The sequence below is a fragment of the Antedon mediterranea genome, chromosome 6 (genome assembly GCF_964355755.1).
Source record: "Antedon mediterranea chromosome 6, ecAntMedi1.1, whole genome shotgun sequence".
Taxonomy (NCBI): Eukaryota; Metazoa; Echinodermata; class Crinoidea; order Comatulida; family Antedonidae; genus Antedon; species Antedon mediterranea.
This window is the reverse complement of record NC_092675.1, coordinates 27313668-27332735: the sequence shown is the minus strand read 5'-3', so window position 1 is coordinate 27332735 and position 19068 is coordinate 27313668. Positions and strand designations below refer to the sequence as shown.

Sequence of the window (19068 nt, the reverse complement as noted above, 5' to 3'; positions counted from 1 at the left end):
GTTCATACAATTGTCGACTGAGGGCGCAATTTGTTTACATCGTTCGTGGCTAAAAACGATCATTTTCGGCGATGTTTTAAACCCTATATTTCGAAAACTACAAGTCATATTTTCATAATTCTTTCTTTATTATAATATTGATACAAAATACTAACAGGCAATGTATAATTTGTTTGAAAAATATTAACTTTTAATTTTACATCGTTATCCCTAATAATAATCAAATCTTAAATTAGAGACAAGAACTTTTAAAGGCTTTCCCATAATGTAATTGATAACAGTACCATGTGATGTTGTTGGCGTGGCGTACGGTATAAACTTCGCACACAGCTGTTTCAACCAATGTAAAATAAATAGAAAAAGTCAAGCGCCCTCAATATTGTCAGACGGCGATATGTGCCTGAGCGTGACGCCGCGCGAGTGGTTGAATCTCGTTTAACTTTCGCGACATTTGCAACTTTTATAACTACACTTTAAATTAATTTAATCAATTTCTTCATAAATATTATAAAACCATTTTTATACTATTTGTTAGAAAATAAGATTCTTAATTACCGATTTTTTGGAAATAGTAAGTAATTTAGCATAACAACAAGTTTACGAAATTATTTACACCCGGAAGTTTTAAAAATTAACATCGATCGGCCTAGCAAATGTAAACAATGGAAAGTTTGAAAAAATGCTTGTCAAATTGTGCACTTTTTGTTTTTATTCGTAATTTTCATAAATACTTGGAAAATCTAGGTAAAAGTTTGATTATATATGCTTACATGAGACATTGAATTGTTAGGAGGTGACGGTGAAAATCTCAAGAAATTTTCATTTAAAAACTCGACTGTTTTGTTAAATGCGAAACAGCGTATTTGGCGAGAGGTCGATGAACGCGGCTGATAACCGCTCGCTAGGCTGTACGCAACTAGGCCTAGGTTGTAGCTAGGCCTAGTTGGTACGTATAAGTAGTGTAATCATACTATACATCATTTTAATTTACAATAGAATAAATAATAAGCTTAATTATTATCATTGTATTTATTTCAACTGAATATAATTCATCATAAATGTAAAAATTTAGTAAAACTACTAACTACCAGGCCTAGCTAGGCCCTTAAAATTAAAGCCTATACAAAAATACTCAAACTACTGTATGATAAATATAATATAACATTAAAGGTTGGTAAAATTAAAATTTCTTTTCTTTTTTGTAGGCAACACAGTTTCACGAAAAGGCTTTACGTTCTGCTTGCTTCTGTTGTGGAACAAAATTTAAAGAAAAGGATAAAAAATACAACTTAAAAAATATGAAAACCATCACAAATTTGCACTAAATCTAACAAATGTAAAATTACAACCTATATACATTTATACAACCTGCCATTCGCGAATTTTCAATGGATACTGTATACTACCACGCTAACATTTAAATTAACAGGGCATGGACCAAATTGCTTGGCATGCTACACTTCAACAACAACTATGACCTGGGCCAAAACTACATTCACAAGTGAAAGAACACACTGGCGTTTAAGGGAACAGTTTTTTGTCTGGTACAGCTGCTCCATAATCTGCTTTTCGTCTTTATATCTTCACTCTTTTTGAAAGTTTATACTAACAAATTTAATTAAATGAACATACCTCATAATCAAATAACTGTTTTCTCATCCTAATTTATATACATAGTTTAAAAAGCGCCAATTTTCAATTAAGATTACATCATACATTGTATATTTCTATTCAACAAAATTGTCAGAACTTTCTATTATTTAAATGTCTAAGATAGTCAGATCTTGGGTCCATTCTACAGTCACCACAGATTGACTTTTTCATCACAAAATTTCTGAAATTATAAAATGTATTAATGTGTAAATTAAGTATTTTTTAATTCCATAAAAATATCATACAAGTATTTTTAGCAGAATACAGGCATATTGCACCAGGTGTAATACAGCCTAAGCTACATATGCTTGAGCACCATGCTATTGCATTCATGAGAGAATGGAAGGGGGTCTCTGAGCAAGGCGGGGAGCTAATACATGCCAAACTCAACCGTCACAAAACAGCAGTGTGGATTAGAGTCAAACTTAGACTCATCTGATTTTCACATCTCCAATGATACAAAATGAAATAATAAAACCCAACAAATGCAAGAAAGCCAACAAAGAATGATTCATTAACATTAATGATCATAAAATATTGTACATTTTTAAATGTTAAAGGAATATTGCATTGTATTGATTTCCTTTTAACAATGCCTAATGATAATGAATATGTAAAAGTAATACTATAGTATGTCTATATTTCAATTACTAACTAATTACTATTGATTGATAGTACTACTGCTGTACTGTACATGTGTTAGTGATTGATTGTTAAAGTTACAAATTCATAGCATGGTAAACACAATTTAAAATTTACTAGTTCTTGAACAGTAAAATAAACTTACCTATATAGATGGTAGGTATAGGTATTGGTCCAAATCTGTTTAAAATGTTTTAGCCATTTTGGGTTGCCGCTATATATGTACCTAAAAAATAGTAATAGTAATAGTATAACATTATAATAAGAATTAATTAAAATTAACTTATTAAATTTACTATGGTTGCATACATACTAATTTGAATATGCAGTGATGAGCAAAAACAAATGTTAAAATTCATTATTTATAATAATTGTAATTATTACATACAGGGTAGGCATATATGCCTTATGTCATTGCATAGGGTATATATAACCAGGTATCCTCATAATAAACATTATTTGTAATAAATACTGTAAATATATTAAAAATAAAAATTAATAATAATTAAATAATAATATATAGGCATAGAGCCTCTAGGCCTAATTAGGTAGCCTACTAATACCTAGCCTATTGCTCTAGGCTAGGCTAAATAAGCTGGAAATCTGCTTCTCTGTAGGCTGCTAGTGCAAGAGAGCACAGGTCTAGCTAGTATATTAAAATAAAAATAGGGCCTATAATATAGGCCTAGCCTACCCAGCCAGTGGTAGTGATTGGTTGTTAATATTGAAAATTAATAGCATGGTAAACACAATTTAAAATTTACTAGTTCTTGAACAGTAAAATAAACTTACCTATAATATAGATGGTAGGTATAGGTATAGGTATAGTATTGGTCAAAATCTGTTTAAAATGATTTTTCCACTTCGGGTTGCCGCTATGTACCTAAAAAATAGTAAAACATTACTATAAGAATTAATTAAAATTAGCTTATTAAATTTAATATGGTTGCATACATACTAATTTGAATATGCAGTGATGAGCAAAAACGAATGTTTAAATTCATTATTTATAATATTGTAATTGTAATTATTACATACAGGGTAGGCATATATGCCTTATGTCATTGCATAGGGTATATATAACCAGGTATTCTCATAATAAACATTATTTAAATAAAATACTGTAAATATATTAAAAATAATAATAATTAAATAATAATATATAGGCGTAGAGCCTAGACCTAATTAGGTAGTCTACTTATACCTAGCCTATTGCTCTAGGCTAGGCTAAATAAGCTGGAAAGCTGCTTCTCTGTAGGCTGCTAGTGTTAGAGAGCACAGGTCTAGCTAGTATATTAAAATAAAAATAGGGCCTATAATATAGGCCTAGCCTACCCAGCCAGTGGTAGTGATTGATTGTTAATATTGAAAATTAATAGCATGGTAAACACAATTTAAAATTTACTAGTTCTTGAGCAATAAAATAAACTTACCTACTGTATATAGATGGTAGGCTGCTAGGTATTGGTCCAAATCTGTTTAAAATGTTTTTGCCACTTCGGGTTGCCGCTATGTACCTAAAAAATAGTAAAACATTATTATAAGAATTACTTAAAATTAGCTTATTAAATTTAATATGGTTGCATACATACTAATTTGAATATGCAGTGATGAGCAAAAACGAATGTTAAAATTCATTATTTATAATAATTGTAATTATTACATACAGGGTAGGCATATATGCCTTATGTCATTGCATAGGGTATATATAACCAGGTATTCTCATAAGAAACATTATTTAAAGGGGGGTTCCGGGTTTAAAATGAATAGTAAAAAATGTAAAATATATTTGTTTGTCTCTTGAACGGTAAAAGTTTCAATTTATATAAGCGCCCAGTGAAGCAGAACGAAGGCTGTGAAATGAGGCCAGATTACAAGTGCAGCTACGGCAAAATCACACTGTGGTTACAGAATAGGAAATTCGTGAAATGGTCAATCTTCCGACGACTCGTTATCATTAACCATATCAATTAATTTTGTAAAATTATACTTATCTGATGTAATTTTAGTCGGTCTTCCCATTTATAAAGTCAATTTTCTATGAAAATCCATCAAAACAGTGAAAAATTAGATAAGTTTGCACTTTACGTTTGCCGATTTTCGCACTGACTTAGGGAAAGCCTTCAAAATCAATGAAGCGTAACGTATACATTCCTGCTGGGCGAGGAGAGAGCGAGACGACGATACACGTGCTCTCTCTGTCCATGCCTGGCATCATCACGTGATAATCAGATATAATACAGTATACAATACCAAACTGGTCGGGTCGAGTATACCCCGTCTATAATCACAACATGAACGATGTACAGTATTTGATTGAAGGTCGACTCAACCTACCGGAATGGTATAGATAATATAGCTCGAATGAGAGAGTTTGAATATTTGTAAACATAAGTACAGTATTGCTAATTTTAACAAGTGTAGCCTATAGTAAAAGGCCTGGTAGTATCAATTCGCATAGGGTCTACTACACTAGCTAGCTCAATTTTTAACTGGGCCGGATCGGCTAGGCTAGGCTAGGTCTCCTTCCTACTCTACCGGTCTACTTGCTTGATGCAGTATCCGCTTTTTTGGAGAGTAAACTAGGCCTACTTATTACATTAGACGATCGGGACGTACACGTACGTGCGGACGGCGATCGGACCTTGTTTTGCCTCAATATTTACAGCCGATTTTTGTAGAACGTTTTAGGTTTAGATTGTTTAGGAGTTTGGTTGATAGGATGGGTTTGGAATCCACTGAGTTTTGTTATTGATGGGCCAATCGTTTAGTAACAGGCTAGCTAGGCCCATGAATGATGGCCCCAATGTTTTAACGTAGCCATCGTGGCATGGAATCCCTAGTCAGAAATGGCTCTCACCCCGGCATGAATAAAATGATTTAGGCTAGGCCTAGCCTAGTACGTGAAGCCGATATACGATCTGTACTATTAATTCAAGGTATAAAAATAGTATAATTTATGACTCCGTAATCTGTACTAAATTTTGTATTTCATTAAATGTCAAATAAATATATGCTACTACTGTTATTATTACACTTTAGGCCTAGCTTAGCAAATCTACAAAAAAATGTATTTCACAATGATCGGGTGGTCGAGGTCGTCGTTTGACAGAGAGGAGAGAGAACACAACGTACTAAGCTTGACGTCGCGAGTTTGGAATCCACTGATGACGTGATTTTGTGAATATCTCATGAATATTAATGAGCTTCCCTAAGCTGCTGAAAAACAGACTTTCCATGAATTTACCCTAAAGTGTATATGAAATTTAATTTTTTTAATTTCTCGTTATTACTTCTTCATTCTGACATGTCTATATTGTTATAATATTTTTTATTTAATAAATAAACGATATTTAAAAGCAATTTTAAACCCAGAATCCCCCTTTAAATAAATACTGTAAATATATTAAACAAAAATTAATAATAATTAAATAATAATAGGCCTATATAGGCGTAGAGCCTAGCCTAATTAGGTAGCCTACTTATACCTAGCCTAATTGCTCTAGGCTAGGCTAAATAAGCTGGAAAGCTGCTTCTCTGTAGGCTGCTGCTAGTGATAGAGAGCACAGGTCTAGCTAGTATATTAAAATAAAAATAGGGCCTATGATATAGGCCTAGCCTACCCAGCCAGTGGTAGTGATTGATTGTTAATATTACAAATTAATAGCATGGTACACAATTAAATATTTGCTACTTCTTGAACAGCAAAATAATCTTACCTATATAGATGGTAGGTATGGTCCAAATCTGCTTAGCCACACTTCAGGTTACTGCTCTATATATGTATCTACAATAGTATAACATTAATAATTATTATAACAATTTTATAAAATTAACTTAACTTATTAAATTTAATATGATTGCATACTAATTTGAATATGCAGTGATGAGCAAAACCGAATGTTAATATGATGCTTGTCATTATTTATATTGTACCGTATATTTCGGTGTATAAGTCGCACTTTTGACACGCAAATTTGACCTCTAAATTAAGGGTGCGTCTTATACACCGAACATAAATGCCTCACCACACAGATTGTACATAGGCCTATGCTATCGTCACCTCGTTTGCTAGGCCTGAGTAGGCTAGGCCTAGCTACAGTAACTAACTAACGTAACGGCAACCTGCTTCAATTCTGCCTAGGCCTAGTTTTCAAGTCATTTTAGCATGATGTTATACTAAATATGATGAAAAGATTTGTTCATTATGGCGCTCCGATAAAATTTCATTTCTAAACGTTTACGTCGTACGATTGGAATAGTATTTTTTTATACAGTAGTTATACGCACGATCGCCGTACCCCAAGCGCAAGCCCTTCTTTTGGTGGCGCGGCACATGGTGTACGGTATTCGACTAGTATATTCTCCAGGTGATTATAGCATGGACCTAGCGTACACACTTCTCGGATACATAGATACTAATCGAATACGACGATTGTCCATGAAAACGTGCGCCCTCTCGAAATGATCGAGCGAGGCTAGCCCACACACGTGCGTGTTACACACACGGTCATGCACTCGATGTTGCGGCGAAACTCATGAATGACAAGTTAGAAAGAACTTGTTGAGGCTGGGCGCGGTCGAGCCTAGGTAAGAAAAAACCTAAATAAAGGACGCCGTTGTAGATATAACAAAATATATTATTACAATAATATTGATTACAATTTAAAAAAACATTGTTTTGATGAAATATAAGGTGCGTCTTATACATCGACGATATAAAAAATACCGATATTTTACTCTCAGTTGGGGGTGCGTCTTATACACAGGTGCGACTTATACACCGAAATATACGGTAATTATTACATACATATAGGCCTATAATATTCCCTATTGCATACATGTTACATAGGGTATATATAATCCTCATAATATTACATTTACAGTTTTTGTAATGAATACTGTAAATTTAATAAAACTAAAATTAATTATAATGATTAAATAATATTAAAAATATATAGGCCTAGGCGTAGATCCTGGGCCTAATTTTAATTAGGTAGCCTACTAATAGTAATACCTATTAGGCTAGTAGGCTAGCCTACTCAAGGCCAGGCTAACTAAGCCGGAAAGCTGCTTCTCTGTAGTAGTAGGCTGCTAGAGAACATAGGTCTAGCAAGGGCCTAGGCCTAGTATTAAAATAAAAATAGGGCCTATAATATTGGTATATGCCTACCCTACCCAGCCAGGCCTAAATAATTAAAATAATGTAACATTTCCAAACTCATTTGGGTCAGCTGTCACATGAAAGGCAGTGTTGCAACTAGAGTAGACATAAGCCTAAGCCTAAAAATGACACAATTTGAAACGGCCATAGCTCAAAAATTCAACCATCACCTCTCGACCATTACTATGTTATAACATTCACAGATAACTAAATTATCATGCAGTACCAACGAATTAGAGTGAAAATTACATTTTTTAAAGATACGGACAAACAAACATGTACCTAATTTGGAAATGTCACTCACGTGCGTCAATTGGTCTGTCTATGCTTGTAATTTATGGTCCACCCTTCCATTAATTTTCAGCGTTACATTCCTTCTTAAAAACAAAACGACAACGTGCTTGTTTCATCCAGGGACTCTTTAATGAATATTCATATTTTTAGCGACCCTTTATTTTTTTTATCTCATTCTCATTGGCTGTTTAAAACATGTCTTTAAATGACGTTTGACTCCACTCTGCACACGTGGATTTGTAAGTAATTGTTTATGTATTGTTACTCCAGCGATACGACTTGTAACGTTGAGGGCGCATGACTTAATTCGTATGTTTGAAACAGCTGTGCGCATAATATTGCTGCTGTATTTCTACTGCTATTAATAGCCTACCTGTCGGGAGAAACCATTATACGAACGGTTGAAGCCATTTGTAATTATAAATGTTTTAATGTCGGGGGATAATTATTAACTCAAAATTTTAATTTTAGAGTTAATATAAATTTGTATTCACCAAATTTATTTTAAAAAATAAAGAATAAATCTATTTTGATAATAAATAACTTGCCTATATATTTCTTATAAACCGTGATAATAATAGTACAGTCTAGTTATAGTGCGCCACCAGTTGTTTCAGCCTCGCTATTTCGTAAGAAATCGTTGGCATATTTACCAATTTTAACGGTAATTTTCTACCAAACGCCAGGTATTTTTTTGTGGAACTTTTACTTTTTGTACTATTAGTATTTATTTAGAACAGTATATGTGGTAAAAAAGTATTATGCTTGATGAGGAACGGGATTGCTTTTCCAGGCATCATTTCAGCTTCGCCGTAAGGCCTACTAGGTCCATGCTAGCTATAATCACCTGGAGAAAATACTAGTCGAATACCGTACACCATGTGCCACCAAAAGAAGGGCTTGCGCTTGGGGTACGGCGGTCGTGCGTATAACTACTGTATAAATAAATACTATTCCAATCGTACGACGTAAACGTTTACAAATGATATTTTATCGGAGCGCCATAATGAACAAATCTTTTCATCATATTTAGTATAACATCATGCTAAAATGACTTGAAAACTAGGCCTAGGCAGAAGCAGGTTGCCGTTACGTTAGTAGGCCTAGCCTACTCAGGCCTAGAAAACGAGGTGACGATAGCCTAGGCCTAGGCTATGTACAATCTGTGTGGTGAGGCATTTATGTTCGGTGTATAAGACGCACCCTTAATTTAGAGGTCAAATTTGCGTGTCAAAAGTGCGACTTATACACCGAAATATACGGTATGCCAGTTAACAATGTATAGTTTGTTTGTAAAGGGCCTAACTGCACAAAGAATTTGAACCTTATACACTGTATATTTTTTCTTTCATTCCATTGTTGTGACTTTTCTTTTTGATGAAAACTGGCGAAATATGAGATTTCCTTATTATCTATATATAAATTTACGTAAAGTTGGTTCGTACTTTCGGTACTGATTTTAACCACCTGATGTAACCCTGTTTACTAATTAAATTAAGTTAGATAATTAGTTATTGACGATTAAAACGAATTTAGGTTCAAAGATTTGCCCCAAATAGGGGTGTTTTCCGATCGTGGTATACACTGTCTAATGGATGTCCATCTTGAAAAATACCCGCCACAAAAATGCGAGGAGGCTTCGCATTTTTCTATCTCCTCCTACGATAATTGTTTTTAATAGCTGAAAACCGGTTGAACAGTTCGAGTACAGCATCATAATGTTGAAGACAGGCCGATTTTCTTTAAAAAATACTATTTTGTTACATTTAATATACGTTTTTACAAATGTATTGATTTGTGATGAATGGAACATTCCAAATTATTTGGTTTAACCATACAGGTATAGATTTAGATTTATGGGCCTCCTTGGAGAATAAACATAAATAGTATTGCAATGCTGTACAATACTGTTAAGGTATTAACCACTTTTGATCGCAATTTGAATCGCAAATGTCTTACTGTGAGTGTTGGTACTGTTAGATGTAATATAAAAATATATACAAATAAACTTTATTACTGTGAGTGTGGGTAGGCCCTACTGTTAGATTATAAACATATAATATACAAATAAACATTCCAAATTATTTGGTTTAACCATAGAGGTATAGATTTAGATTTATGGGCCCCCTTGGAGAATAAACATAAATAGTACTGCAATGCTGTACAATACTGTTAAGGTATTAACCACTTTTGATCGCAATTTGAATAGCAAATTTCTTACTGTGAGTGTTGGTACTGTTAGATGTAATATAAAATATATACAAATAAACTTTATTACTGTGAGTGTGGGTAGGCCCTACTGTTAGATTATAAACATATAATATACAAATAAATAAACGTTATTACTGACAGTTGCTTCTCAACGTTTGTATTAATTAATAATTTAAAAATATATAAACGTCGTAGTGGTGTATCGTTACATGTACTTTACTATTTCAATCGACTATGACAGTGAGAGTTTTAACAAAGTACCGTATTAAATCGTAAATGTTTTACTGTATTTAGTGGTATATTATTTATAGGCCTATAAAACATTAAAAACAATATTTCGTTACTGAGTGGATAAGAATATATTTTAAAATGTTTCCTCTTTGTACCTATCTTCTTTCCCCATCCCTCAACCCTTAATGTTACATACAAAACACAAATTGGGTTTGTTTAAATGAGTCCGAATAAAAAAATTTGTTTCTCTCTCGGAAGTAATTCCCAGGGTGCTAATTTTGGTTGACTACATAAATCATTGTGTATATTTATTCGTTTCTGTAAACGACAATGTATTATAGTCCTGCGGTACGTACATTTGAAATCTCCATTTTTTTCTCGCTGGAAATACTGTGTATTCGAGAACCATCTGTGGGCACGACCTAGATGGTACGCGAGCGAAGCGAGCGTGCCATCTAGTTATAATAATTCTTAGATTTTATACTATCAATTGAAAACTAACTGAGGTATTCAACTCTGATCACTATTAGTTTAAATGGGCATGCAACCTGACCTCATATAGATGTTTTTTCGAGAATTGTATGGCTTCCGAGTTGTTAGTGACGTGTGTCGTTTTATCTTTTCCTGCCTTTTAGGCCTCCAGAAAAAATTATACTTTTAAATTTCTTTTTGACAAATGGTTAGAATTCACTAACTAGGTAGTTCCTGTATTCCATGGGTATCTACTAGTTGTGCTTTAATAGAATAGCCTGATTGGCCAACAGTAGCCAACATTGTCAATACACAATATAAATTAAGTTGGATGGGTAAATTGGCAACTCTTCCCTGACAGGGGGCCCAAGTTTTCTCTTGATCACCCTGGCCCCCTAACTGACACCAGTGACCCTTGATTGTATCATCTACAAAACCATCCTGCTCTAAATGTAACAAACTGGGGGAAAAAATAGATGAAAGTATAATGGCACAAGATTTTAAAGAGAGAGATGTTCTATTTTAAAGTACTGTACTGTATTGTAAATAAAGAAAGTCCAGTTTTGACCATAAATTTAAAGAGATAATTCTTTAAAAGCTCAACTCAAACCATGTTTCTTTAAATAACGTTAAGAGACCTACATTCCATATGTCCGTCATAGTTTCTACTTTAATTGCTGTAACACTGTGGCAAAAGCAGTTTGTAAGCTGTAATGATTAATATTTATGCTTTGCTGGTGCATAAAACAGAACACTTTCACAGGTCGATAATAAGATCATTCAAAATCCTGCCGTTTTTGATATGTTAAAACTGTATACTATAGACATTTCTAATGGCATATAATATTTTTGTTTTAATACAGAAAATATATTTTTTTAAATCAGACATATGATAGCCAAAAATGATAAATGTTAATTTAAAGGAGAACAAAATTCATCCAGAAACCCATTGTCAGGTTTTTGGTTTATAAATGGTAACTATTTTTTTCCTCTCTTTTTATGGATTAAAATCATTATTAAGTGAAAGTGAATTAAATTGTTTTTTAAAACTACAAAATGGCCAGTTCATTTGCCAGGTTTTGTTCGACAATGCCTCTTTAACAGTCATATTAACTTAAAGACCCCTTCCCTGCAATTTTGGACGTTTTTTGGAAAATAATACATATATATCACTTTAAAAACATTAAACCATGTCATTCCTTGTCTTAAATGTACGTTTTATGGTAAATTATGATAAAAAGTGAGAAACAATGCACTACCTAAGTAGCTCGCGGCGATCGACCTCTCGTGGACGGTCTTAGGCCTAGCCTAGCTAGGCTTAGTTTTGTAGGCCTAGCTGGTAAACATCGATACGTACGAACATCGTACGCTAGCTATATACCTAGCCTGACGTTGTATAGTTGCTGCATTAATTGTCTTTCTATTTTTGCCAGACTCCGTTGATACAAATTGGGAAAAACCCGGTATTTTCGCTGAAAAGTTAGGAGTCTTCCATTTGTTTTGGCTTCACGATCGATCGAAAAGTGGGCGAATTACAGGTGAAAAACAAAAATATCAATCCGCGCGCAATGCATTTTGGTATTTATAGCGGGCCGCTATAATTATTAGAATCGATTTATTTTTCACATTTTTAACCGTTTAAAGACGAAAAAAGTTATCGCAATAGGACCATAGTATTATTTTTACATTAAATATAGTTTGTGATCTTAAATTAGATCTAAAAAACGTAGGGAATGGGGCTTTAAATGTGATTTAAATGTCATGAATATTAAGATACATTTGGCTGAACTTGAATAATAATTTGAGAATTCTTAAAAGGCTGAATTTTTTTAAAAAGAATATGATAATCTTTGAAGGACACTTGTCAATATAGTTTTCTAAAAATAAAACTTTCTTTTTTAAATCTCAAGTCAGATTGATTGATTCCTATATGATACACTTTACATGTCACAGTTAATTTGTTTTCTTTGACATTTATCATCATTTTTGTTTTATACCTAATGTAAAACTAATCAAGTTCACTTTTGGGTTACTTATACAAAATAAAAGATGACATTAAATTAGATGGATGGCTCCAACAATATCAGATATTAAAATACTAATTCCCTATGTTGTGATTTATTAACATTAGGTATCCCAATGAAAAAAATCAGATTAATTTTTTTACATTTTCTTTCAGTTAACCATAAAGAACTTAATGTAATTAGCATTTTGCAATTTAAATGATTGAAATCCGATTACCCGTTCTAAAGTTATGGTTATTTAAAGTGGTAAAAAAATATACGATTTTTTGCCTAAAAATGGTGTTTTTTGCAGTTGAAATTGGAAGCATTTTTAAAAGGTTATAACTTTTACAATAATTAGTTAAAAGTTTTGAATTTTGTTAAACCTATAGATATCACAGAGTTGTACAACTCTATTTTTTTTGGAGCCTCAACGAAACCTATTTTTTAAATTATTGGTCCGCAAAGTGGTAGGAAAGCATTTAACGCCCATTTTTGCTGGAATTCCCTAAAAAATGAAAAAACTGCAATTTTTCAATGATCTGTAACTTTTGAACTACTGTACTAATTCATTTAATTTTTTTTGTACTTGTTAGAATGTAGTGTATATTTCATTAATAAATATATTTTAGATGTGTATATGAAAAAAAAAATTTTTTTTAATGGTGAAATTTAAAATTATAAAAAAAAAAATGAAAAAGTATGTTAAAAACGGTGTGTACTGTTTCCTTTATTTTACACTAATTTTCGGTAAGTATAATTATTAGAATATTTTAATATACTTTATATTTATAATTTCAATCATAAATACTATTATATATAACTTTTGAATACGTAAAACAAGATTTTAGGCCCATATGATTATGACACCAAATCTAAGCCGGGCTGCTAAGTAAGATATGCTCTTTTAAGGCAAACGCACAATATGGGTCAAAATAAACTCATTTAAGATAATCAATGTTAATTAAAACAATTAATTGTTTACCTGAATAGTATATATAACATTATAAAAATTGTTTTCTTTTCGTATTATTACGTTATTAAATTGAAATACGGAGCTAAAGTTTAGGCCAAGTCACGGCTTACTCGCGATCAGTAGTCGCTCCCGTTAAAGTATTTCGGTCGCAGTTAATGACTTTCGGCCGCCGTATACAGAGTCAAATGTAACGTTGGTAAATTAGCTTAATAAATTTCCTCGGTACATTTTAACCTAACGCATTTGCATTATATACTTGCATAATAAATCTTCCGCACATTACATCAATTTTAAGTTGTTAAATTAATGTGTAAAACCAGATATTCTACGACGGAAAAGGACATGTCAATCTCCGACATCGCTGCTGTCACACATCTCGCGTCGAACCGGTCGAACTCGAGCGAGGAAAACTAAACAACGTGTTCAAAATATGGAACGTACCATTCGCTGATAGGGTGCATTAATGTATTTAACGGAAAACGCCACAACAAACACGCGCGTACTTTAGAGTACAATATTTTACTCACTACAATATTCACCGGATTATAATGGTTGGATCTTTAAAATTTTGAACGGGATTTACGCCTCATGCACCATTTTAAAATGTAGTTCGCACAATTACCATGCACAATACGTTTGTAAACTATGTTTTATCGATTTCAATGTAGATTTAGCTATAATTTAATACCAAAATCCATAATATTTTTCCATAAACGGTGAATCAAAATTGGATTTTTGTCACAAAAATTGACTTTTCGTTACGAAAAACCTATTTATAGAAGACGATTTTCGTATCAAATTAAAGCTTATTTAAAGCCTGATAACATACAACAAAAATTAATCCGCTAGCTCCAATGGTAATCGTGCGATCGTGTTTTGAAAACTGATGGGGATTTTCCGATGAGGTTTTCAACGCGCGGAAATCGGCTCGACGGGATTTTAGAACCGTTTTAAAATCGCATTTTCTCGGCAACTAATTCATTAATTTTAATTATAAACACACTTATACATAGATTAAAACAAGTACTTTCAAACAATATAAATTTTGTAAGTATTAATTAAGATTGAATACGATTTATTTAACATCAAAGTCATACTACTTTTTCGAATTTCGTCAATATTTCAAAAGTGATACCCCTCTGTGCGCTTTCATTGGGATACCTATTAACATGTATACTTACTCATAGGGCCCGTTTCTGCTGCCAACCCAAAATATACCGTATAAATATACCGTATAAATATACCGTATATGAAATTCGTGCACCGTTTCCGCTGCACATACTTCGTGGGTGGGTTGTAAAAAAGTTGGCTTTCATTACCCAAAATGCATTTCGTGAGACGGAAGTATGGATTGACCTAGAGTCTCGTGTAGTGAGGTTACATGACAGCATTGCTTTCTATTTTAAATCTAATGAGCAGAAGTGGCAACGAATTTACACCGCACATACAAGCACAATCTAGAAATGTCACTATAAATAAACTCTGTTATTCAAATTGAGTTTATATTATGCTATATTATCCTATATTGCCGTTTTAATTTCCATTTTCTATTATACAGTATTTTACCATGATTTTACATCACGTTGTTGTCGTGTAAGAACATTCGATTTATTGTAATTAAAATCTCGGTATCTCTTCTGTTGCCATGCAGTCTCCCCCCCCAACCTTCGCTTCCCCCCACAATTGAATTGCAAAAATAGTGATTTGTTCGGTCCACAGTGACATTTTGATCTGTTGCTTGCTTTTACACGTGTGTTTCAACTTTCAATGCAGCAGAAAAACCAAAACAAACGCGTCGCGCTCTGTTAGTTTTTGACCTCGTGTCACGATTCGGGTCACATTTACGGTATATTTTGAGTGCAGCAGAAATGGGGTACGAAATATACGGTATATTTTGGAATATACCGTATAATATCCACAAACGATGGGGATATTTATACGGTATATATACCGCATATATATACGGTATATTTTTTATGAGACCCATTTCTGCTGCCAAAAAATATACCGTATATAAAATATACCGTATATATACGGTATATTTTTGGCAGCAGAAACGGGGCCATACATAGTGTACATATCTTAAGAAAATAAGTATATTGTATGTATTTGGTTCAAGGTCATATGGGGATAATTGGACATAAATATCATTTTGTCTTAAATCTCTTGCTTGTTTTTAATTTCCTGAAGCTTCATAAACATTGTTTGGTAAACTACTTTATATCTTTGAACTTTGTATATAAAGCTTAAAATGCAATTTTGAGATCTGTATTATACAGCCCATTTATGGTAAAGTCAGAAACATATGCCTGTTTTAAATATTATTTTTAGAAAAAAATGTATGTATGTATGAAACATATTCTTTTTTTTGGCTATTACAATGCTTATATAAATTTTGATTTTTTATTTTATTTTTTCTTTATACTGTATGGAACGCCGTTTATGCAACATTTCGATGATAAGAATTGTATGACGCGATATTTGAATGAAATGCATCGATATGAATTGAATGGCGCGATATATGAATGAAATGTTTTGAATTAAATGCTTTGAATTGAATGTTTTGAATGAAATATTTTGAATAAAATGTTTTGAATAAAATGTTTTGAATGAAATGTTTTGAATGAAATGTTTTGAATGAAATGTTTTGAATGAAATGTTTTGAATGAAATGTTTTGAATGAAATGTTTGAATTGAATTGAAAAGTCAAACTATTGGTGGCGTATGTCATTCCCGCTCGCGATTTTTTTCTCAACCTCTTAGGCCTAAGCCTGGGTACCCTCATCTCTTTTCCACGCTGCCTTTACAGAGAATCCTAACAGACCTGGGTTTGGAAATATGTATTCCACTGTTTCAGGTCTGTTTAGACTCTGTAAAGGATCCATATTCACCAGACTATTTAACCACAGGACACATTGCATAGGATACAACTTCACATTCAATTCGAAAGATGAGGCAATGAGTCTTGCCTAAAAGCAATCAATATGAACCCATGCCTCCTCTAACATGCAAGTCAAATATCCATTAACATTATGTAATAGGCTACTAAGAATCCAATTTTTCTCTTCCTTTTTCAGAATGAAGAATTCGTTCAATATGGCATCATTTATATTTACTGCCATTATCATGTTGCATTCTCTTGCACACGTCTATTGCAATAAGCAAGGTAAGATGATTGTCAGGCCTACTTATATAGCATTTATACTTTACAGTTCGTCACAATGATTGTTACTTTAAAGTACCGTTATTAACTGTGTTCACACACACACACTGCTAAGTCTGCATAAGATTTAAGCTTATCCAATTTATATTGTGACTTACAACCATCACAACTGCTTGTGTGATTAGAAAAATCTCTCTTTATAACCCCAATAAAACACTGATTTATGTCCAAAAGCATGTATCCGACGTAACATTAGTTAGGGGTGGATCCAAGCATGGAGCAAAACATTTTTCGTGCGTATAACTACTGTAAAAAAAAATTCTACACATCTATCTGATTGGTTAATATTTTATCATATGCCATGGCGAATTCTGGAAGCTTCTCCCATCCCCCTAAATTTGAGTCATAGCCAAAGATAATACACAATATATGGGTTAACGTGTACAGTGTTCTAACAAATAATAGGGAGAATATTTTAAATCTCCATCAAGTCTGACTTACTCGACTCCACCTTGTCAATCTTTTATGCATGAAAATATTCTCTCCATAACTCATAAACATTCATTGTATAATTATGTACATAGTAATATTTATAACTGGTGTAGTGTCATTGAACAGAATGTGAACTACAAAAGTATATCTTGGAAATGCTAAAAAAAATATTCTCTCTTTTTATTTATAAGATCGTTAGAGAGGTTCAGTAAAATTTGTCACGTTCTTGTATCTCTCGGCCATTATAGTCACAAATGATGCATAGCATAAAATGTAATATAGTGTGTTTTGCATAGTCTTTTCATTTATCATGTTGTTCGTTCATGTCATTGTATCTAATCTTATGTATTGTAGAACTATAAATCACGAAAATGTAAATAAACTAATCGTCCAAAAAAAAAATAAAAATCAAAACAATAGACAACATTACCAAAATGGACTTCTTAAGAACACAGATATTGCCATATAAATGAGACAGTTGTAATGTGTGATTGCGAATCAACCCTACGACCCCCTCGGGTCACACGACCAGCAATGTACAAGAAAAACACAATTAAAAAAAAAAATTTTAAATATGAGTAAAATAGTATAAAAATAACATGACGAAGCAAAAATACATAACTCCTCTCCCCGAACCCCCATGTGAACGATACAGTGGAGACAAGAAATTGCTCTAGCTAGGTTTAAGTGATTCAAAAAAATGGGAAAAAGGTGGAAATAAGTTTAAATCTGTTGATGAAGACAAAAGACAGAATATTGCAATTCAAATATTGAAGAAAAAAACAAAAATAAGGTGCTGATATTTTTAAATACTCTTAAAGCTATTTTTTTTTCCTTTCAAGAGTACCTGGAATTTTATATCTATAGGAGGTACTTGATACAGGAAACAGGAAATTACTCCCTAACTTGCAAACTTTACTGAACACTTAATATAATTTAAAGATGTATTGTTCCCCCCCCCAAAAAAGGAAAATTAAGATGAATAAAAAAAGACTTTGAAAAGGCCATTTCACAGTTTTAATAAAGTATAATCACTTTTGTAGAAAAACAAAACTACAAAAAATAGTGTTTACATTTATAAAAAGACAAATTAACTGGTTAAATTCAACAAAACGCTTATTGACTTCCATCCAGTTTGACTATTTTTTTTGCTTAAAATTATTGTTTTTTCATGTTAAATAATTGTTTTTCAATCCAATTTTTGATCAAAGTGAATAACTGTTATCTGACATAAAAATTCAACAAAAACATTTTAGAAAATATTTTGTTCAGGGGGACAATATATATTTAACTGGTATTGCAGTTACTTGGTGTTATCTGATGTTCTTTTTTTTTTAGATTCACATACATGTTTTGATGTCCAGATGATATATTATATCATTTGATATAGTTTTAGTAGTTTGTTTTCTGTATTTCAATTAAACATCAAGAACTGATATATATCGAGCTAAATGAACTGGATTGTGATTGATGACAACAATCTTTAAATACATTGGAGACTTCTGTAAAAGCTTATACGCCAGTGTACTTCAATTTTGTAAACATTTAAGATTACTTAATAAGTTTTTTTCTATCTTTAATTCAATAACTTTCATCACTTTATAACTTTCTTAATATTTTTAAAGATGTATTGTCCCCCAAAAAATATGAAAAATGAAGATTAATTAAATCAGACTTTGAATAGGTTATTTTGTAGTTTTAATAAAGTTTATCACTTTCGTAGGAAAAAAAACGGAAAAAATAATGTTTTCACTTATAAAATGACAAA

General features: G+C 32.3%; 2 protein-coding genes and 1 long non-coding RNA gene across 8 annotated transcripts in view; 2 read left to right on the top strand and 1 right to left on the bottom strand.

Annotated features, from left to right (window-relative positions):
• The window catches only part of LOC140050989 (interleukin-6 receptor subunit beta-like), a 133568-nt gene that overhangs the window by 91834 nt on the left and 22666 nt on the right, over window positions 1-19068 (top strand). The gene's annotated exons all lie outside the window — the stretch shown is intronic.
• LOC140050993 (uncharacterized) overlaps window positions 1-19068 on the top strand; it is a 38785-nt gene that overhangs the window by 12037 nt on the left and 7680 nt on the right. Inside the window, exon 2 of the mRNA XM_072096050.1 lies at window positions 16723-16811. Within this exon, the coding sequence (XP_071952151.1) occupies window positions 16723-16811 (89 nt within the window). The remainder of the gene's footprint in view (window positions 1-16722; window positions 16812-19068) is intronic.
• On the bottom strand, window positions 713-8072 carry LOC140051272 (uncharacterized). 6 transcript variants are annotated; one of them, XR_011845501.1, is made up of 7 exons: window positions 7469-8072; window positions 6015-6082; window positions 4549-4628; window positions 3729-3812; window positions 3088-3178; window positions 2441-2521; window positions 713-1834 (listed from the first exon to the last, which is right to left on the bottom strand). It is a non-coding gene; the product is annotated as an uncharacterized lncRNA (long non-coding RNA). The 6 variants fall into 6 exon arrangements; XR_011845504.1 differs by having other exon boundaries at window positions 7764-8072; XR_011845500.1 differs by lacking the exon at window positions 4549-4628 and having other exon boundaries at window positions 7742-8072.